This window comes from Malaclemys terrapin, chromosome 8 (assembly GCF_027887155.1).
Source record: "Malaclemys terrapin pileata isolate rMalTer1 chromosome 8, rMalTer1.hap1, whole genome shotgun sequence".
In the NCBI taxonomy this organism is placed as follows: Eukaryota; Metazoa; Chordata; order Testudines; family Emydidae; genus Malaclemys; species Malaclemys terrapin.
Genome location: NC_071512.1, coordinates 82,083,991 through 82,106,858, shown reverse-complemented (window position 1 = coordinate 82,106,858; position 22,868 = coordinate 82,083,991). Strand labels below are relative to the sequence as shown.

General features: G+C 42.9%; 1 protein-coding gene across 4 annotated transcripts in view; it reads left to right on the top strand.

The window, feature by feature from the left end:
• Nucleotides 1-22,868, top strand: part of PRKACB (protein kinase cAMP-activated catalytic subunit beta) — a 118,701-nt gene that overhangs the window by 57,785 nt on the left and 38,048 nt on the right. Inside the window, exon 1 of one of the 4 annotated variants that reach the window (XM_054036972.1) lies at nucleotides 6,843-7,122. The exons of the other annotated variants lie outside the window; for them this stretch is intronic. Coding sequence (XP_053892947.1) covers nucleotides 7,116-7,122 — 7 coding nt within the window. The 5' untranslated portion in view covers nucleotides 6,843-7,115. Of the gene's footprint in view, nucleotides 1-6,842; nucleotides 7,123-22,868 lie in introns of those variants that run through there. 4 annotated transcript variants of the gene reach the window in all.

Below are 22,868 nucleotides of genomic sequence, written 5' to 3'. Positions count from 1 at the left end.
TCGGCACCGATCCAGGTCCCGAAGCAGGTCCCCACGCCGCTCGCAGTCCCGGCACCGAATATCGCCTCGGCACCGGTCGTACTCGCGGCCAAGATCTTCTTCGCGGCACCGCTCTACGTCTCGGCACCGATATGATCGTCGGCACCGATCAACGTCGAGACGTAGTTCTCGGCACCGCTACGGTCGACGCTCGACGTCGAGAGGCCGCTCCCGGCACCGGGCATACTCCAGGTCCTCGTCGAGGTCCAGATCCGGCTCCCGGCACCGACGAGGTCATCGGCACCGATCGCGGTCCCGGCACCGTTCGCCGGCACCGCGCAGAGATAGATCATCTCCGGACCGGTACCGTGCGGCACCACAGCACACGGGGATCGTTTCATCTCTCTCGGCACCGCCATGGCCGTCAAGATCGGTGTCTCGCTCCTCGGAGGACCTGTCGAGATCGGCATACCCCCCTCAAGGGCAAGCCGAGGAACGGAACTTGGGCCATTGGCAGGAGTTGGCAGAGGACCACTCCCATGGACCATCTCACTGGTCATTTTGGACCCCGTGGGCGTACCACCAGGAGCAAGGGGCTCCAATACCATCGACCTCTCGCTCGGGTCACTCGGTTAGAAGGGCCCCAGAATCCACCATCTCTCGACCTCCGCCAGGGGGCATGGAGGCTTCCGTGTCCACGCCACCTGACACCATAGACCCGAGTACAGGTGATGCTCCGGCCCAAGAGCAGGGGGATCAGGACCCCCCCTTGGATCCAGTACCACCGGAGGCGTCTTCCTCCTCCTCTCCGGATGAGGCAGTGGCGGGCACTTCATGTACGGGTCCCCCTCCGATAGATCTTCGGGCTCACCAGGATCTCCTGCGTAGGATGGCCCGTAATATGGACCTGCAGGCGGAGGAGATAGTGGAAGTACAGGACCCTATCGTGAACATCCTAGGAGCGGATGCCCCATCGAGGGTGGCGCTACCCCTGATCCGCACGATACAAACCAATGCGGATACGATATGGCAAACTCCTGCCTCTATCCCACCCACAGCGAGAGGGGTGGAAAGGAAGTACTTTGTCCCGTCTAAGGACTACGGGTACTTGTATACCCACCCCCAACCGTGTTCACTGGTGGTGGCATCAGTGAACGCACGAGAGCGCCACGGCCAGCAGGCTGCAGCGCCTAAATCAAAAGAGGCTAAGCGGCTCGATTTGTTTGGCCGTAAGGTTTACTCAGCCGGAGGGCTGCAACTTAGAGCGGCGAACCAACAGGCGCTATTGAGCCGTTACAATTTTAACTCCTGGAACTCTATGGGGAAGTTTAAGGAGTTGATTCCCCAAGAGTCCAGGGAAGAGTTTGGAGCCATGGTAGAGGAGGGTAAGAAGGTGGCTCGGACCTCCTTGCAGGCCTCCTTGGACATAGCAGACTCAGCTGCGAGGACCCTGGCTTCGGGTATCGCTATGCGGAGGATCTCCTGGCTTCAGGTTTCGGGTTTGCCTCCGGAGCTGCAGCAAACCCTACAGGATCTGCCCTTTGAGGGACATGGATTGTTCTCGGACAAGACGGACTCTCGTCTGCAGAGCCTCAAGGACTCGAGAACAATCATGCGCTCCCTGGGGATGCATGTTGTGGGCCCTCAGCGCAGACCATTTAGGCCGCAGCCTCAGCGCTTCTACCCCCCCCCCCGCCTCGTCAGAGACAGGACTCGACCCGGAGGCGAGGGCGAGGTGGTAGAAGAAAGTGGGCCGGCCCTCAACTCGGCCAGAACCAGGGGCCACCTAGACCACCTTCAGGCCCCAGGCAGAACTTTTGAAGGTGCGGTCGAGGACGGCGCCCCAGTCATCCCCCAGGATCCAGCCCCCTCCTTCCGGGATCGCCTCTCCCACTTCCACCGTGCTTGGTCCATTATAACTTCGGACCGTTGGGTCCTCCGCACAGTGGAGAGGGGATACACTATCCAGTTTTCTTCTATTCCCCCCTCCCACCCCCCTTCCCCGTCCCTCTTCAGGGACCCTTCTCACGAGCAACTTCTTATACAGGAGGTTTCCACGCTCCTTGCTATGGGGGCCATAGAGGAGGTTCCAGTAGAGTTAAGGGGCAGGGGATTTTATTCCCGTTACTTCCTGATCCCCAAGTCCAAAGGAGGCCTGCAGCCCATCTTGGACTTGCGCGGACTCAACAAATTCGTAGTAAAGTTGAAGTTCCGCATGGTCTCTTTGGGGGCCATTATCCCCTCCCTCGATCCTGGAGACTGGTTCGCCGCCCTCGACATGAAAGACGCATACTTTCACATCTCAATTTACCCACCTCACAGACGCTTCCTGCGATTCGTGGTAAACATGGTGCACTACCAATTTGCAGTCCTTCCCTTCGGCCTATCCTCGGCCCCAAGAGTGTTCACGAAATGTATGGCTGTCGTGGCAGCGTACCTTCGTCGGCAAGGGATACAGGTGTTCCCGTACCTAGACGACTGGCTGGTACGCGGTCGCACCAAAGAGCAAGTTCAAGCTCACGTCCACAGAATAGTGCACACATTCAACGAGTTGGGCATCCTACTCAACAAGGACAAATCCACTCTAGAACCTACCCAGAGAATAGATTTCATCGGCGCAGTTCTAGACTCCAGACGTGCACAAGCCATCCTGCCAGACAACCGCTTTGGCACCATCACGAGCCTCATTCAAGGGCTCCAGGCCTTCCCAACTACCACGGTGAGGTCGTGCCTTACCCTGCTGGGTCACATGGCTTCCTGCACGTACGTAACCAGGCATGCCAGACTTCGGCTTCGCCCACTCCAGACCTGGGTGTCATCAATATACCGTCCACATCGGGACAGCCTGAACATGGTGGTCACGGTCCCGAACTCGGTCCTGACCTCCCTCACCTGGTGGCTAGATCACAATGTGGTCTGCGAGGGGATGCCTTTTCACACCCCACAACCCTCTCTGCACCTGGTCACAGACGCTTCATCTCTGGGTTGGGGCGCCCATCTCAACGGACACCATATCCAGGGCCTGTGGACTGCACCCCAGTTAGCCCTGCACATCAATGTTCGGGAGCTGATGGCGGTGCGCCTGGCGTGCCAGGCATTTCTCAATCAACTACGTGGCCGTTGTGTGTTAGTTCTCATCGACAACACCACGGCCATGTTTTACATCAACAAGCAAGGAGGAGCACGTTCGTCAGTTCTATGCCAAGAGGCCATTCGCCTGTGGGACTTCTGCATCGCCCACTCAATCCATCTCACGGCATCGTTCCTCCCTGGAGTCCAGAACACTCTAGCGGACCGACTCAGCAGGTCCTTCCAGACACACGAGTGGTCTATCCGTCCGGACATCATACATTCCATCTTCCGGAGGTGGGGGTTTCCCCAGATAGACCTGTTTGCATCCCGAGACAACAGGAAGTGCCACGTGTTCTGCTCCCTACAAGGTCGAGCTCCGGGCTCCCTCTCGGATGCGTTTCTCCTTCCCTGGAAAGACCACCTGTTTTATGCCTTCCCTCCGTTTCCTCTGGTCCACAAGGTACTGCTCAAATTGCGCAGAGACCAGGCACAGGTAATTCTGATCGCTCCAGCGTGGCCGAGACAACATTGGTACACCACACTGTTGGAACTCTCGATTCAGACTCCGATCCCGCTTCCGTTATGTCCGGATCTCATCTCTCAGGACCACGGCCGGTTGCGTCACCCCGACCTGCAATCACTCCACCTCACGGCGTGGCTGCTCCATGGTTCACCCAGGCAGAGCAGCAATGCTCGCTCTCTGTCCAACAGATTCTGCTGAGCAGTAGGAAGCCCTCAACACGCACCATGTACCTGGCCAAGTGGAAGCGGTTCTCCTGTTGGTGCGAACAACGAGCCACGTCCCCGTTGCAGGCACCCATTCCCCTCATTTTGGAATATCTCCTCTCCCTAAAACAGCAGGGGTTGGCGATATCTTCAATTAGAGTTCACCTGGCCGCTATATCGGCCTTTCACCCAGGGGAACTCGCGTCCTCGGTATTCTCTAACCCGATGGTCGTTAGATTCCTCAAGGGCTTAGACCGGATGTACCCACAACAACGTCAGCCCGTCCCGACGTGGGACCTCAACCTGGTTCTCTCCAAGCTCACAGGTCCTCCATTCGAGCCACTGGCCACCTGTTCACTTCTGTACCTATCCTGGAAGACAGCCTTCCTCGTAGCCATCACCTCAGCAAGGCGTGTTTCTGAACTCAGGGCGCTTACATCTGAGCCCCCTTACACAGTTTTTCACAAGGATAAAGTGCAGCTTCGTCCACATCCTGCCTTTCTCCCTAAGGTGGTTTCTCCTTTTCATATCAACCAGGATATATTTCTCCCGGTCTTTCATCCTAAACCACATGCCACTCGCCAGGATCAACGTTTGCATTCCCTGGACGTACATAGGGCCTTGGCCTTCTATATTGACCGCACAAAGCACTTTAGAAAGACGACGCAACTCTTCGTTGCAGTGGCCGACCGAATGAAAGGCTCACCGGTCTCCTCACAACGCCTATCCTCCTGGATTACGTCTTGCATCCGGACTTGCTATGACCTGGCAGGTGTCTCAGCACCGCACCTCACCGCTCACTCCACGAGGGCCCAAGCTTCCTCGACTGCTTTCCTGGCACATGTTCCGATCCAGGACATTTGTAGAGCGGCGGTTTGGTCATCAGTCCACACATTTGCAGCTCACTATGCACTAGTGCAGCAGTCCAGAGACGATGCTGCTTTCGGATCAGCGGTTTTGCACACAGCAATGTCTCACTCCGACCCCACCACCTAAGTTGGGCTTGGGAGTCACCTAATGGAATGGATATGAGCAAGCACTCGAAGAAGAAAAGACGGTTACTCACCGTTGTAACTGTTGTTCTTCGAGATGTGTTGCTCATATCCATTCCAAACCCGCCCCCCGTCCCCACTGTCGGAGTAGCCGGCAAGAAGGAACTGAGGGGGCGCCGGGTCGGCTGGGGTATATATTCAGCGCCATGAAGGCGCCACTCTAGGGGGCTCCACAGCCGACCCGCCGGTGTTGCTAGGGTAGAAAATCTTCCGACGATCGTGCCCGCGGCGCGCACACACCTAATGGAATGGATATGAGCAACACATCTCGAAGAACAACAGTTACAACGGTGAGTAACCGTCTTTTTTTTTATAAGGAATTTTAAAATGTTCGTAAATGTCCTCCTACCTGTGTCTCTGCAGTTGTAAAAAGCAACAGAGGGTCCCGTGGCACCTTTAAGACTAACAGAAGTATTGGGAGCATAAGCTTTCGTGAGTAAGAACCTCACTTCTTCAGATGCAAGTAATGGAAATTTCCAGAGGCAGGTATAAATCAGTATGGAAATAACAAAGTTAGTTCAATCAGGGAGGGTGAGGTGCTCTTCTAGCAGTTGAGGTGTGACCACCATGGGAGGAGAAGCTGCTTCTGTAGTTGGATAGCCATTCACAGTCTTTGTTTAATCCTGATCTGATCGTGTCAAATTTGCAGTTGTAGTGTTCTTATTAACTGTTTAGGTGACACCAAATTCTGCAAAGCTGGTAATTTGTTCCTGAACTCTCCCAAGCAAATATACTCTATAATTCTAGAAAGAAACATGAACAAGAGAACCCTTATAAATATATTAAGTACTAAAGTGGCATCAATTTTAAAGTACATTTAGTTAATATAACACCCTCTGCTGTAATGGAATGTCCTGAATGCTCTGTTTCTCTGTTGTACCTCTTTTGTAAAGTACTTTCTGATGCAACTACTGCACTTAAAGAGGAAGTTGCTTCTTTGTGGTTTTTTAGTGCCATTAGTTATCTAGGCTTGTGGTTTAGTGCTATGAGTAAGTAATGGGGTATGTATTCTGAACCCGGGTTCTCTTCCTGGCTCCGCCATTGACTCAGTATTTGACTGTGAGCAAATCATTTGTCCTCTCTGTGTTTCAGTTTTTCAATCTGTAAAATAGGTAAAATGTTTCTAAAAGTGTCTTTAGATCCTCAGATTGTGTATGAGATTATTTTGTGTAATTTTTAGATTCCTGTGAGAGGAAATTTGATTCTTCATACTGCACAGCTTTAATTTTATGGGGAAAAATTGACAGAGTGCATATGTGTTTGACTGGCCATTAGCCAACATTTATAATGTTGTAAAACCTACAGGACCAAATTAATATTATTTTAGTATTCAGAATTGTATATTTCATTTTCAGTTCCAGATAAATTTAACATGATCAGTTGAGCATCTACTCTATTTTTTTAATGTGGCGATAAGAGTAGTTAAGATATGTCTTAATGCTGCAAATCCCAGTTTTCAAATCACCTACCTCCATTACTCACTCTAACCTTCCGTTTTCCCAAAATTATGAAAAATGAGATATTAGCAACCTTAGTATCACAACTCATTAGAAGAGTCACTAACATTACATTGTTTTAGTAGATGTGAGTACTGGGATTCTCATTAAAATGTGAGTGTATGAGTGATTAATAATGGAGAGAATTTAATTTAGGTTGCTGATTCAGCATGACACTAAATATGTTTAAAAGACGTTATATGCATTTTATGTATAGATGTCTTATAAGCCTTTGAAAAAACACAATAGAGCTTCAGCAGGATAAATGCTAACTGTGGGGAGAAATGTTAAATCTTAAATATAGAGGTGTACGTTGTGTGGATTGATTAAAGCTTTAGAGTAACTGCTGGTTGGGTAGAACTCAACAGATAATTCTGGTCTAAGGTTGCCATGGAAACAACCAGTGCTTGATAGAATTGAGAACATCTTAAAACATCCTGGCTTTTTAATGCTTTTTCCCCCCCTGCCATTTTCAGTTGCTTTAGACATGTAGAGGTAATGCTGGGTAGAAAACAAGTCGTTTAATGAGCAAAATTAAGCATCCACATCCTGAATATTGATCTGGTGTTCACTGTTGGTATTTTGTATTTGGTAGTTGTTTCACATCTCAAGGAGCTCTTAATGAAGACAAGATTTCTGGATTTCTATGTGCTATCTATTACAGTTCGTGTGTGTGTGTCTGTGTGTGTGTTTACTGGATCAGTCCTTGTATTTCTAGAGATGAACATAACTTCCTCAAATGTTGGATTAATATTATAAGCAATATGTTTCTGAAAGCTAGCTTTTCAACATGAATGGTAAGTCTTTTTATTACCTATGACACTACAGTCTGTTTTTATTTAATAATACTGTCTTCACAATATGAAAAAAATCTACCCTGTTTCTCAATCTTTCCCACATATTCTACAGTAAATAAATTAATATATTGTTTTTTTCATAATGGAGTTAGTATGAGTAATAAAAAATGACAAATCATAAAGGTTTATGTTTTGTATCAAACATGAAGATGCATCTTCTTTGCTTTGCATAATAGAGATTTAATTAATATTTTAAATTTTAATAAATTTTAAATAATCTGATTCCAAATCAATAAATAGAAGGCATCAAATTTCAGATGAGGAATTTGTAATGTGATGCTAAATTAAATCACTTTATTTAAATCTTATCATTTCCTTTGGTATAGTTCATTAAGTTGTACTATTATAATTTTATGTGAATGTATGCAAAACAGTACTTCAAACTGGAGAGACTTCTGAAATTTTTGTAATTATAATTTTCAAATTCTGGGCATTTTTAGTCTTTTACTACTGAATTCCATGAACAAACTTGTTCTGCTATAGCTTTTATTCTGTCTAAATGGGATAGCAGAATTGTTGAGGTCATTCATGGAGGGAAGGAGAGTTTCACTTAAATCAAGATATTTGGCACTTAGAATTACAACATATCTAGTAAATTAATCAGGTAGATATGTGTTTACCAAAAACTTGATGATTGTTAATATTGCTAATTATCTTTTATATAAATGTAAATTGAGATAAAGATTTGTGAGGCAGTCTATTCCATTTTGGCATATCAGTCAAAGTTGAATCAAAATATATAAACCCAAAATACCCACCAATTTGTTTTGAAAGTTGTTTACAAAATGGAGAAATTTTTAAATACTCTATTTCTTACTTGAGCTTTTTCTTTAAATTTACTTGAGGTTACAGTAGAACTTCAGAGTTACAAACACCTGGGGAATGGAGGTTGTTCATATCTCTGAAATGTTTGTAACTCTGAACAAAACATGCTTATTCTTTCAAAAGTTTACAACTGAACAATGACTTAATACAGCTTTGAAACTTTACTATGGAGAAAAAAATGCTTTCACTTTATTTCTTTATTTTTTTGTAGTAGTTTACATTTAACACAGTACTGTACTGTATTTCCCTTTTGTGTGTGTGTGTGTGTGTGTCTGCTGCTGCCTGATTGCGTATTTCCGATTCCAAATGAGGTGTGTGGTTCATAACTCTTGTGTTCATAATTCTGAGGTTCTACTGTATTCAGAGTACTATTACTACTGAGATTTATCCCATGTAGATGACATAGGATATGGGAAAGACAGGTGAAGTTAGAGCATGCCTGCCAGATATAGCTTCAGTTTAGATACTCTGTGTAACATTATTTGTTTTGTGAGCATCTTCCCTGAATGACATGCTTTGTTGCCAGCTCCCCGTTGGCATAAAGTTTTTTTGTTTTTTTTTTTACAACATAAGGCCAGATTTCAGAACACTGCATGTGCACATGTGAAGACATATTTACTTAGTCTGATCAGCATCATGTGATCATGGTAATTATATGTGAAATTGCCTGTGCTGAGTTAACTTACAAATGGCCAAACTGGGTCAGACCAATTACCATCTAGCCCAGTATCCTATCTTCCAACAGTGGCCAATGCCTGATGCTTCAGAGGGAATAAATAGAACAGGTCAATTGTGGAGTGATCCGTACCCTGCTGTCCACTACAAGCTTTTGGCACTCAGAGGCTTAAAACACCCAGAGCATGGGGTTGCATCCATGACCATCTTGGTTAATAGCTGTTGGTTCTTGTGTTATGTGAAGGGGTAAATAACACTTCCTTATTCACTTTCTCCACACCATTTATGGTTTTATAGATCTCTATCATATCCCTCCTTAGTCATCTCTTCACCAAGCTGGACAGTCCCAGTCTCAATTTTTCATCATACAGAAGTTGTTTCATACCCCTAATAATTTTTGTTGTCCTTCTCTATACCTTTTCCAAATCTCATACATCCTTTTTGAGATGGGGCATCCAGGATGGCACACAGTATTCCAGGTGTGGGTGTATCATCAGTTTATGTAGTAGTGTGATATTTTCCGTCTTATTATCTGTCTCTTTCCTTATGGTTCCTAGCTTTTTTGACTGCCACCATATATGGAGCAGATGTTTTCAGAAAACTATCTGCAGTGACACTCAAGAAAGAGATCTTGGAAAAAGCTAATTTAGACCCCACCATTTTGTATGTATAGTTGGATTATGTTTTCCAATATGCATTTCTTTGCATTTATTAACATTGAATATCATCTCCCATTTTGTTGCCCAGGCACCTAGTATCATGAGATCCGTTTGTAACTTTTTGCAGTGCAGTTTGCCTCTTTTTCCAGATCATTTATGAATATGTTGAACAGCACAGGTCCCAAAACAGATTCTTGGGAGCCCAGGCAAATTACCTCTCTTCATTCCTGTCTTTTAACCAGTTACTGATCTGTGAGAAGACCTACCTTCCTTATTCATTACTGCTTACTTTGCTGAAGAGCCTTTGGTGAGGGACCTTGTCAAGGGCTTTCTGAAAGTCCAAGTATACTGTATCCACTGGATCACCCTTGTCCACATGTTTCTTGATACCCACAAAGAATTCTAATAGATTGGGGGGGCATGATTTCCCTTTACAAAAGCCATGTAGACTCTTCCCCAACATATCATGTTCATCTATGTGTCTGATAATTCTGTTCTTTTCTGTAGTGTTAAGCTGTAGTGTTAATTTGCCTGGTACTGAAATTTGGTTTACTGGCCTGTAATTGTCAGGATCGCCTATGGAGCCTTTTTTTTAAAAAAAATGATGTTACATTAGCATACCACAGTTAAGTTTTGCAATTTCACATTTGAGTTCCTTCAGAACACTTGGATGAATACCATCTTGTCCTGATGACTTCTTAGTGTTTAGTTTATCAATTTGTTCCAAAACCTCCTCTATTGACACCTTAATCTAGGACAGTCCCTCAGATTTGTCACCATAAAGAATTCATTTAGCTACCCCTCAACAGCCTTGTCTGCTTTGAATGCTCCTGTTAGTTCTAAAAATCTTGCCCAGAATGTCCCTTCTGTGTGTTTTAACACACACACACACACACACACACACACACACACACACACACACACACACACACACACACACACACACACACCCCTTGTAGGCTGATGGGTAGCTCCTCCTCCTGTCTTTTCCCCCCACAATTTGATTTGTGACTTCACAAAGATTACATTGATGGAGTCAGTTGCATCAGCTTTGAATTTTGTGACTCAAGTAGGTTATTTTATTGCATTTTATCATAGATTTTGTTGGTTTTTTTGAAAAGTTTTGTTCATAGATTAGAATAAAAAGAGGCTGCATATTCTGTTTGTGGATGGATTCCACAAACCTACATCTCCAGATTCTTTTGCATCAGGCATAGAGAGAGTCCCAAACCCATCAAAAGAATGGCCCACAGCCTTCACTAAGGCCATTTTCCCATCACTGCACTACACGAGCTGGAAGAACAGTTTGGGGCCCAAACAGAGGTTAATCTCTCAAGCTCCTATCATACAAGTGCTACCACAACTATCTGGTTGGTGCAGATACTTCCTGTATTTGCATCACCTTTTCTTTTCCATGGCCCTTTCCTTCTGAAGGACTTGTCTTGCCTACAACATTTAGCTTGAGTTAGTATGTTTTAGTTGCTCCACTCCAGGTAACCTACTTGAGTGTGTGGAGTTAAAAGTGACCATATTCCGAAACAGCACTCAAACTACACAAAGTAATTGGACTAGCAGAACAGGGTGATTGGATTAGCAGATTATGAGGTAATGTAACTGGAACTGCTGCCTCACCACTGCATTACTAGTTCCAGCACTGACAGCACTCATGCTTCAACCCATACCCTCACAAGGCAGTTAGCTTGAGTTTAAGGTAGGGCTGTCAGACTATTAAAAAAATTAACCGTTATTAATCATAAGATTACAAAATTGTGATTAATTGCAGTTTTATCGCACTGTTAAACAATAAGAGTACCAATTTATTATAAATATTTGTGGATGTTTTTCTACGTTTTCAAATATATTGATTTCAATTACAACCCAGAATACAAGGTGTACAATGCTCACTTTATATTATTATTTTTTTTACAGATATTTGCACTGTAAAAAGATAAAATCTGTAAGTCGAAGCATGAAGGGGCAAACAAATGTTTAGCATTTCTGGCACATAAATACCTTGAAACACCGGCTACAAGAGTGCCATGCGAATGCTTGTTCTCTCTTTCAGGTGACCTTGTAAATAAGCAGGCAGCATTATCTCCCGTAAATGTAAACATACTTGTTTGTCTTAGTGATTGGCTGAAGAAGAAGTGGGACTGCGTGGACTTGTAGGCACTAAAGTTTTACATTGTTTTGTTTCTGAATGCAGTTACATAAAAAAAATTCTACATTTGTAAGTTGCACTGTCACAATAAGGAGATTGCACTACAGTACTTGTATGAGATGAATTGAAAAATACTGTTTCTTTTGTTTCTCTTTTTTAATCAAACAGAAGGTGAGCCAAGGTGAGGGGCAAGGTCACATTGTATTTTGTCAGTTTTCTCTTGGTGAGATCCTGTGTGAAGAGAAGCAGAGGCCAGAAGAGCAGTGGGGAGGGTTTGAGGTGTGAGTTAAAGGTGGTGTAAAGAGAGCTGAGATGGAGGACATGGGATTCAATTAAGTTGGAGAAAGTTGTTTAGCTAAGAAGATAGAAGAAGAGAAGGAGGAGAGAATGAATTTGTAGTATAAGGAGTCAGTCTGGTCATGGATTTTCACCAGAGACACTTTGCAGCATGAGAGGAGGTGCAAAAGACATAGGTTTTGGGGTGAACTTGGGCTGTGGGGTGGCAGGATGGACCTTGCTATGGGAGAGGGGGCAAAGAGTCAAGGGTGGAGAAGAATGAGGTGTGTAGAGAGCCAACAGCCAAATCAGTGGAAGAGAAGGCAAAGAAGAGAGGGCTGTGAGCAGATGAGAAATCACAAGAAGGCTGAATGACAGCGTGATGGACAGGGGGAACGCAGTAACAGAGAGATTAGAGGAGAGAGAGCAGTGCTTGATGAAGACCAAATCAAGTGAATGTCACTTTTGGTGAGTAGGACAGTTGAAACAGCATAACCTAGGCCCCTACCAAATGCACAGTACATTTTGGGCAATTTGATTGTCATAGCATTTTAAAAATAATAAATTTCATTATTTTGGCTATTTAAATCTGAAATTTCAAGGTATTGTAATTGTAAGGATTCTGATCTGAAAAGGGAGTCATGTGGGGGGCAGGTCGCAAGGTTATTGTAGGGGGAGTTGCAGTACTGCTCCCCTTCTGCACTGCTGCTGGTGGCAATGCTGCCTTCAGAGCTGGGCAGCTGGAGAGCGGAGCTGCTGGCCGGGCGCCCAGTTCTGAAGGCAGAGCTGCTGCCAGCAGCAGCGCGGAAGTAAGGATGGCATGGTATGGTATTACTAGCCTTACTTCTGCGCTGCTGCCTGCAGAGCTGGGCCCTCAATCAGCAACCTCCATTCTCTGGGCACCCAGCTCTGCAGGCAGCAGCGCAGAAGTAAGGGAGGCATAATATGGTATCTCCACCCTTATTCTGCGCTACTGTTGGCGGGGCACTGCTTTCAGAGCTGGGCACCCAGCCAACTACTGTTGCTCTCCAGCTGCCCAGCTCTGAAGACTGCTCAGAAGTAAGAGTCGCAATACTGCGACCACCCCCTCCCCCACCCCCCCAAATAACCTTGCAAACCCCACCTGCAACTCCCTTTTGGGTCAGGACCCCCCAGTTTGAGAAATGCTGGTCTCCTCTGTGAAATCATGGTAAAAGCACACAAAAGACTAGATTTCATGGGGGGGGAGGACCAGATTTCACAGGTCTGTGACATGTTTTTCATGGCCGTGAATTTGGTAGGGCCCTAAGCATAACTTTTCTATTTCAAAACTTGTAAAACATTTTAAATTCAAGTTCCTATCTATTCTTTTTGGAAGATTGGACAGGCATTTGGCGCCTTTACTGAGACTAAAAACCCCCAAAACTAGGCAAACGCTTATTCTGACAATATCTCCTTTTCTGAGATGCTCCCGTATGGGGAAGGAATATACCAAATTTAACAGCCAGCTTGGGCTTTGATCAGGTTGGATAAACAGTTATTTCAATACTAAACAAAGGTTATTTAATAGAATTCCTGATTGTCCTTCATGCATCCAGGATAGTTGTTTATTTTGTGTCCCTTTTCAGATAGAGAGCTCTGTTTCTGGAGGTTGCTGAGTACTTCATTGCCGTGAAGGGGTCAGTTCCAGGCAAGCCAGGTTTGAGAAACTTGGTGCACTTATGTGCTATTGGACCTAAAATAGCTGAATCAAAACATACATTGTAGGATTCAAGATGAACTGTCAAGTGCATGCTAGAAGCAGTCAGCTAAGGAGACTACACAGGTGTCAGAGTTCCCGGTCATCAGATACTGAAATTCACTGCACTTAGTCTGGAGTATGAGAGAGAAGATGGCTACATTAAACAAAGTTATTCTTGTTTTCTACAAAGAAGGGTACTTCTGTGGCATTCTTGTAAAGTCCAGGGCTTAATCAATCACTCATGCATCTTTTAAATATTCTCCATCAAAAGAGTTGTTTCCTCCAGCTTACAATTTTTACATGGGCTGGTTTGTTTTTATGAATACTTTGCCTTCACTTCCTTAAGGGTATGTCTGTACGGGTATAGAAGTGCCACATCACGGCCACTGCTGGCCTGGGTCGATCTTGCGGGGCTCAGACTGCTGGGCTAAAAATTGCTGTCTAGACATTTGGGCTTGGGCTCCAGTCCAAGCTCTGGGACTCTCTACCCTCGCAGGGTCCCAGGGCTCTAGCTCTTGCCCAAGCCTGACTGTCTAGACAGCAGTTTTTCAGCCTAGAGCCCAAACCTCACAAACCTGACTCAGGCTAGCCATGGGCTTTTTATCCCCATGTAGACATACCCTAAGAGTGTGGGGTAATTACTTGTAATGCTATTTAAAGGCACAATACATAACTGTAGTTTCCTGTCTCCTCCTATTCAGATTCTTTAGAGCAGTCTTCTATATTAGACACCATCTTATATTCCCTTGAGTCCCCAGCAGATAATTTGGATCTGTAAGAACTGGTTAACTCAATTCTTATTTATTTTTCACTTTCAAGATAATTTTTCTAGCAGCAGTCATTTCTAGCAGGATAGCATGTGAGCTTGCAGTTCTTTTCTGTTCAACTCATGCCTTTCCTCTTATCAGGACAGTCTCATACTATGGCTTTATCCTATTTCTCTCTCTAAAGTAGTTGCTCTATTATCAATACAGTATAATTAGCCTTATCTAGTTTCTGCCTACTCCTTTCTCACGTAGACGAAGACAAATTGTGGTGTGTACTTGATGTGCATAGAAATGTGAAAATTTGTTTATTTACACATGACTTCCTCCTTCAGGAAGTCAGAGTCCCTGTGCTATTTAAGGGCTATAAATGGACCACTAATACTTCTCAGTTTGTTACTGTAGGCAACCATTTCCTTTAAAGATTAAAAGTACGCTCCACAAGGGATATTTCAGCATTTGGGCATGATGTGAATTGCAGAAACCCTACATAGAGATGCAGAGCTTCTATACTGATTTACCCTGGTAGCCTGACCAGACTTGTCCTGTTAGCTTGAAGTCACATATGAGAGTTTGTGTTTATCTGAGGCAGAGGTATCTATGGGCTGGGGGACAGGGGTTTTCCAAGGAGCAACCCTAGAAACAAGCAAGTTCTAAAGCAAGCTCTGGCTGAAGTTTTTCTCTCTGTTTAAATTAACAGTAAAATAAATCCCAAGAAGCGTGTAAATTTGGACTGTATGCAGTGTACTGTGTTAGAAGTGGGATAAAAATGTCACCTGCTTTCAGGAAGTTAATCAGTGAGTGATGTACACAGATCAGCTACCTGTAGGTCTTTACACATGTTCTCTGATACAGTAACCTTAAATAATGGTCTCTGTGACAGCAGGCCAACAAGTCCTCCAAGCGATAGTTCTTTAATTTCTGTGTTTTCAAGAGACAGTCTAGCCCTTAGTACAGAGCCAGGAAGGTACAGTACTCTAGAAAAGAAAAAGATTGGGTTGCCCCACATCTTTTGGTGTGGGAAATTTTGAGGGATGGATGGCTCAAATAAATAGAAATTTAATTTAATTTGTGTATACGTTTTATCTGCTAAATGCTACTGTCTGTACTAGAAAACCTGATTGGCTTGTTGTGTATTCATATATATCTGGGATAGGCAGGCAATTTAAACAACCTCCACTCAAGAGAGATCACCTAGCCAAAAAAATAGCCACTGTTTCCAGGGCACCACTACAAAATGTACCTGTATTGTAGAAACAAGTGCTTGAGATGTCAAGAGAATTGATATAAAGCTAGGTGGGAGAGTTGTGAAAACTCAGGACAGTCATATTTCCCACAGGAAATCTTCAACTCTCAATATTCTGGGCTAGTTGCAACATTTTAGATATGAATGCCTCCTTTTTTTAGACCTAGGATTAAGTGACCAATATGATTTCTTTTAGATTTGACTTTTTAATCTTTGATAAAGTATATTCATCCTGTTTGAAGTATTAATGTTTTTAGTTTTAGATTCTTTGTAATGTTAGAACTGAAGAAAATAATCACTTTTTCATCTCTACTGTTCATTTGTAATATATTTAAATTTAGATTTTTTATTAAGGGTAGTGGTTGAAACATACTGAAGTGTACAACAAACTTCTCTTAAAGCAAAGCTGGTACAAGTCTTAGTTGTCTCTGTGGTCATATGAATTGATGTTGCATACACAGAAAAGTTCATTTCTTGAATTTAAGTCCAGGGTTTTACATTTCTTGAGTCAGTATTAGCTAATTTGTGTTTGGTTCTGCTTCCCTGGAAAGACCCAAAATCAGTTCCACATTGTATTGTACTGTTTCACTCTGTTAACATTAACATTTAACCTTTTCAGCATCACTGCCTCTTTCATTTTGAGGACCACTATTATATATTCTAAAGAGACTAGATTAATAATAAAGGGATAATGCTTAAAGATCACAATTGGAAGTATATTTGAGCTCACTACTCCTGCTAGGATGGAAGAATCAAAGAAAAAGCCAATTTGGCTGTAGAAGTCATAGTGGAATGGAGAAGAAAGTATAATTTACCCTTTCCTTTTTATGCAAGGATCTCCAAACATCCTCCATTTAAAATTCAGTAAAAGAGCTCTTCATTCCATGGTTGCTAAAGAAACAGCACCTACCCTGCTATTAGGTTTACAAGTCTGTCCAACTTGTCATACAAGACTCTATTGCAGTTCCGTACTCGAAAACTAGGGAGGTGAGCATTACACTTCTGCTTTGTTTGAACTGAATCTTAAAAAGAAATTGCTGCTTATAGCGTTAGGGCCATAACAGTTGAAAATAGTTGGGTTCTCTAATAAGAGTTCCTTTAACAACTATGTCACTGCCTGAGGCTCAAATACAGACTTGGTTACAGTATTGTCAAGACCAAGAGTTTAAACTCATGAATGAGACCATTTAAAGAAAAACAAATTGTCTGCCTTCTGATTTTGAGCCTTTAAGTGAAAGTTGTTTTCCTCAATTTATGTACATTTCAGCTTCAAATTCATTCCTAAATGTGTGGAGCATGCAAATTGAAGAGGTTCCAATTACCACTACCTACCCCTTTTTTATTCTCCTTTCCTCCTTACTTCATCACTGTATCCTGCCTCCCTCTCCTTCTCTGTTCCTCACATTTTTCCCTTACATTTACTCCCTCTGCTCCTTACTCCCTACCTTAGCCCTCTGCCTCCATCTGAGGTTATTCAGAATGGTGTAATTAGATTAGTTAATATTGCTATCCCTTTACTATTAGTTATATGCAGTGAAGTATTCTTGGCCCAGCCATTCTCTTGCTAATTTTTTTGTTTTGTACTTGTATTCCAGCACATGGGTGTCTTGCAGACATTCCACGTATGTGTTTGCTCTGACTAGTGAGGAAAGCTACACTGGCAATTATTGCAGAATTTTAAACAAATTCTGGCCCTTTATAGAGTATGTCTTCACTGCAGAGTTAGCTCAGGCTCTAGCCCGAGTGGTTGTCCCTAACCCTTGTCCATCCACATAGAAAAGCCTCCATCATGAATTTGAGGGTGCTTTAAGCCTGGGCTAGCTGGCATAACTGAGGATATAGGCTTGAGCTTTGGTTTTGCTTCAGCCCAGGCTGGCAACCTGCTTACTTTTCAGTGAGAAGGCAGGCTAAGCAAGCCTGAGTTCTGTTAGTCCTCTAATCGTAACCTACAATTTTACCTGGGCTGTACTTGCTTGTGTACTTCCTCCCTTCTTCGCTGGAAGTTACCCACGCTGGCTAGCATTTTCATCCCAGATTTGCCTGCCCCATTTCTGCTGCATTTCTATCACATGTGAACAGAAATGCTATCCAAGAAATCCACCTCCCATGCTACCAGTTGGCCTGAACCTGACAGTAGCTTTTTGGTAAATCTGTGGTGTAATATCGATAAGATGCATAATTTTGGGAAATATACCCCAAATGACACTTTTTTATGTTTAGTGGACAGGAAAGAAACAGGCAGAGAAGTCATTTGGGTGCCCTACAAAACACTTTGTGGTTTGAAGACTGAATTCCTTAATGACATTTTAATTAAAAGTTCTTGCTGCCAAATGCTATTTGCTTTCACCTTCAAAACTTCATTAGTAATACGTAACTCCAGTTGGAAGTTTATTTACTTTAAGTATTGTTCTCACATCACTGCCACAGCCTTAAGCACCATGCTAGACAGGAGAGAGAGCACAACCTGCAGATTAATACTTAAAGTGGCACAGTTTCATGGACTGCGAGAACCATGGGACTGGGAGAACCCAGCAGACTAGTTTTAATACAGCACTATTGTGGAAACATTTATGCAGGCCTGGCGTGAGTAGGATTTGCATTAAGGCTGCTTCACCCGTGCTAGGCTAGCCTGGGTTAACTCTGCAGTGAAGATGTATCCATAGTTGTGAAGAGCTTAATTCAAAATGCTGAATTGATGCAGAGCTAGCTGTCTTTCTGAGACTATAGATAACCACAGAGCCCTGCTATTGCTTGTTGTTTTTTGAAGCAGCAACTGAATAAAATTAAAACAATACTGTGGCTAATTTCACTGCTGCTATTTCAAAATCTTGTGGGCAGCTCTGAAACTTACCAGAATTATGTCATTTTCTGTCTGCTGCTGCTTGGGGAAGCTGAGCACTAGAGCTTGGAAAATCTTAACTCTAGGAAAGGCAGAGACTGAAGTATTCATGAGAGAGACACCCCCCCCCCCCAAAAAAAAAAAAGGACTGGGGTACAGGAGCAATGGGGTGGGGAGAGAGAGAGATCAAAAACCACTTCTTCTGGCAGGCAAATCTGGGAATTAAGGAGGGCTTCAAATTTATGAGGCACCCAAAAGACCCAAGCTGATACAAAAGACAGAATTCACTAGCAAGGTTGTCGGGGAAGCATTCTTGTAAAACCCCAGCATCTTTTCCTAGCAGCCTGGAGTGAATGCTGTACTTCTTACCATGGTATTGTCTAAGGAGCTTGCCGGTGTGACCCCTGCATGTCTTTCATATCAATATATGAACAGTAGGTGTCTTGTACATTTTAATTTTCAAGATATGATTTAGGTCCTGTATTTAAATTGAACCAGTCACCATGGTGCTTGAGTGCTAAACCCACTAATTTAAGGAAGTCTATCATAATAGGACTAGGAAATCTCCGGGCTACATGGCTCAAAGAGCATGTTTTGTGGATTGCTCAGTCTAGTGTTCTACATGTACAGGTTTGCCTAAAACTCTGTTACTTTACTAACTTCAGAATGGCAGTATTTAAACAGAAGTTTTTCCGTTAGGAAACCACCATGTGTATATCACTTATTTCTAGCCACCCATGAAAATTTTGGAGACTTTCCAGAAAAGACCACCATGGAAGACCTTGACCAAAATTCTAGAAGCCACAGAGCTCTTTGCATGAGCTGACTAGCTTGCCCATACCATGCTCCAATCTCACATTGGTTTTTATTTTTTACCAACTATCTTTCACATTGTCAAAACTCAGATATTTTGCTTTTGTTGAGGTTATCCGTTGAGTGAGGTCATTTGGTTTCTGTTTGGAGAAGATGAATTGAAAAGCTAATTCATCTCCTGGGAAACATCCTAATACTTAGCACTTATGTCTGTTTTCATCTCCAAAGACTTTTACAGGGGTTAACAAATCCACACTTCAGCCACGTGCGTTTTCGAATTATTCCCATTTCATAGAGGGAAGACTCAGATAGCGAGGTTATGACTTGGTCAAGACCACAGAGTGAGTGGGTGTAAGAGGTGAACTTAGAACATTGGAGAATTCTAGTCCTATATTTAGACCATACCGATCTTTCAGTTGCTAGTGTACCATGTTTCACTCATAAAACATTCATATTTATCTGTATAAAGGGTAGCTCTAGGGCTATAAAATTAAGCAGTTGGTGTTTTTCACAGAATGAACGAAGTAAATATATTATTTTCTGAAACAAGATTAGCCTATGCATTCTCTGTATGTATTTGTATATTGTGTCAGTAGTTGGAGAGTAGAGATTTCATAGAATATTTCATTTTATGACACTGATTATCTTTGCAGATTTTAAATGATTATATCACAGTCCCTGGAATTGAAATTAAATTGTGTGTTGATAAAGGGCATGCTAAATGCCAAGCAGAAACTGGCATTTAGCACAGCAGATGCGGTGTTTGTAGTAGTGCTCAGTGTTTAGTTTTGATGAGTTTAATTTTTGCTTTCTTTCCATGCATCCTATCCATAGATTTTCCCTCCCCCACACCACCCCCAAATTTCTGGCTTGTTGGCTCATGGGGGTGGGTGGGTTGTACTTGAGAAAAACAAATACATATCTCTCAGTGTTCATGTGGGGGAGGCAGGGGAAGAAAGGCAGAGTAATTCAAATTGTCATCATTCAGTACTAGCTGTACCTGTGACCCCCTATGTAGTGTCTGAGTGCACCCCCAATGTGTGAGACCTCGTGCCTTCATCTCTGAGTGGAATCCCCACGATTCTCCCACTCTTACACCAGGTCCTAGGATGCAGTACCCTGTGTATTGATCGTGCTTACTCCAGCAGACCTGACCTGACTTGGCTCAGGCTCTGCAGTTTTTCCCTTCAAGAGCTTGTGACCAGCAGTGAATACAGTGACCTAAATTGTCTCCTTAAAACAGAATATTGTTTAATCTTAACAGGAGGAAAAAAACATAGCACAAGAGAAAAACGATTTAAAAAAAAAACCTCCAAAAGGTCTGCACATGTTTGTCTTACACAGCATCTTAGGTAGGTCTAGCTTACCTCAGACACTTAACCTTTGGGGGGCCTGGGTCTCAGTCTGTTCCTGTTAAGTGTCTCTGACAATTCCCACACCCCAAGAGAGAGCGTGTCCTTTTAAATTCAGTCATTCATTGTTCTCTCTTCCCAAGCGTTTGTTAGCCCTGATAGTCCAAAACCATTTAGGTGAATTCTGCAGTTGGTCAAGCACAAGCATCAAAATGAATATCATTGTCTACAAAGTGTTGGAAAAGTGTATTTTAGGATCTAACTCCCCAACTTCCTGAATGCATTTCCTGACAATCCTGCTATTGAATTAACTCTGTATATGCATATAGTAATCAAACAGAACATATAATATTCATAAATTATTACAGTGCAGCTGAAAATCGGTCACACACAGACCTTAAATTAAGTTCACTCATGCAAATCAGTGTTTTGGAGTTTGTTGCTCTATTGTCCAATACTGGGACTGAAATTTTTTTTGTGAATTATTTTGGTGATATTGCCTTCTATTTCTGTGCTAGCAGACACCCACTGTCCCGCTCACATAAACAGTCTTTAGAACAAGGTAAAAGGCAGGAAAAAAATCATACGCTTTAAGGTCAGAAAGGGACCATCATGATCGTCATGTGACCTGCACATTGCAGGACACAGAACCTTGCCTATAGACCTATAACCTCTGGCTGAGTTACTGAAGTCCTCAAATCAAGATTTAAAGACTTCAAGTTACAGAGAATCCACCATTAATACTGGTTTAAACCTGCAAGTGACCCTGTGCTGCAGAGGAAAGCGAACCTCCCTTCCCCCGTGCCCCACTTCCAGCAGATTATAGTAGTTGTAATCCAACATAATACAGTACATCTAGTTTTTATTTATTATTATTTATTTGTTATATCATTGGGTTGGGACTGACTAACTTAAAGAAAAACACACGATCTCCTCAGAAATCTTGTAAACAGCTTATTTCTATGACTTTTCACTTTCACTTTTTAATGCAACCTTCTCTTCCTAGATAAGAGCATTTAGCTGTGTGAGTTGTGTTGTCTTTTTGTGTGTTTTGCTTTAGTACCTTCTACTCAAACATTCTGTGATATGGCATGATCCATTTTCTCTATGTGGGGGAAGATTGGTTCTTTCTGGAGTCTATTCTTGGGGGATTATGGGAGCAAGTTAGAATTAATTTGTTTTCTCTGTGTTTGTTGTGGAAATGCATAAAACTTTTTTTTCTTTCTTTCCTCTCTTGATCATCTCATCTGTGTGGGTGAATGTTCCTGCAAACCCTTGGTGAACGTATAGAGACCTTTGGTATGCTCATTCTTTCATTAGAGCCCAAAGTCACAGACTGTTATAAAAACAATGAAGAATAAAAAACCAAACAAGTCCAATCATAACATTGAAAAATGGCTAAAATGTGCACTTGAGGGAAACTTGGAAGTTGTCATTTGATAAATCTATCACTTTACATGGTCTTGTCACAGTTTGGCACTCCAAAAAGTGATTTTTGTATGATATTTTCCTGCTACTGGCCACTGGTATCAACTCATTAACATGAATGTTGCTTATGTATTTAAAAAAACAATACCTACAAAATTTAAATGCAGGTGTTGGTGTTCTGAGACCAGGATTAAAATGTTCAAAAGTGCCTGACTCCCGTTTTCCAAAGTTTCTTTGATATTTAAGTGGTTAAGTCACACTGACAATCATTTGAGTTTTACTGGGGCTTAGGAGTCTTGGTAGGGCTGGAAAATGGGACCTAGGCTATGTCTACACTAGAAGTGCTTTACCAGTGTAGGAATATCAGTATACTAGGCTGACAAAACTCTACTAGTATAGATGCAGCAATACTCATAAAGATGCGCTCTTCACCAGTCTAGTAAAACCAACTTCCATGAGCTAAACAAGCTATATTGGTAAAAGCACAGCTTTTCTGGTATAGCTACGTTTACAGTGGGGGCTTTAGCGAGCATGTCGGTCAGGGATCACCTCTCTTCTCACCCCTGACCAATATAGAAGTCTGTAGGGTAGATATAGTCTTAGGCTCCTAAGTCACTAAGGTGCTTTTGAAAATTTTACCTCCAGATGTTTTTATGGTAAGGGCTTTTTTTTTTTTCCCAGTTAATTATAACATACTATATGTAACATTGTAACATACTGTAAACATGAAGTATGTTATAATATGCATATTTAAAGGATAAATAAGTGGGATCCAGAAACTTTTGTTTAAAGAAGCTATTTTTAACGTTGCCTCTGAAGAGAGCAGACCAAAAGCGACATAGGATAAGGTAGAGGATTTATATGGAAGAAGAACTCCCGTGGCCTCTTGGAGTTCTAGGGTTGAACAGCATTTTTTCCTGATGTTTCA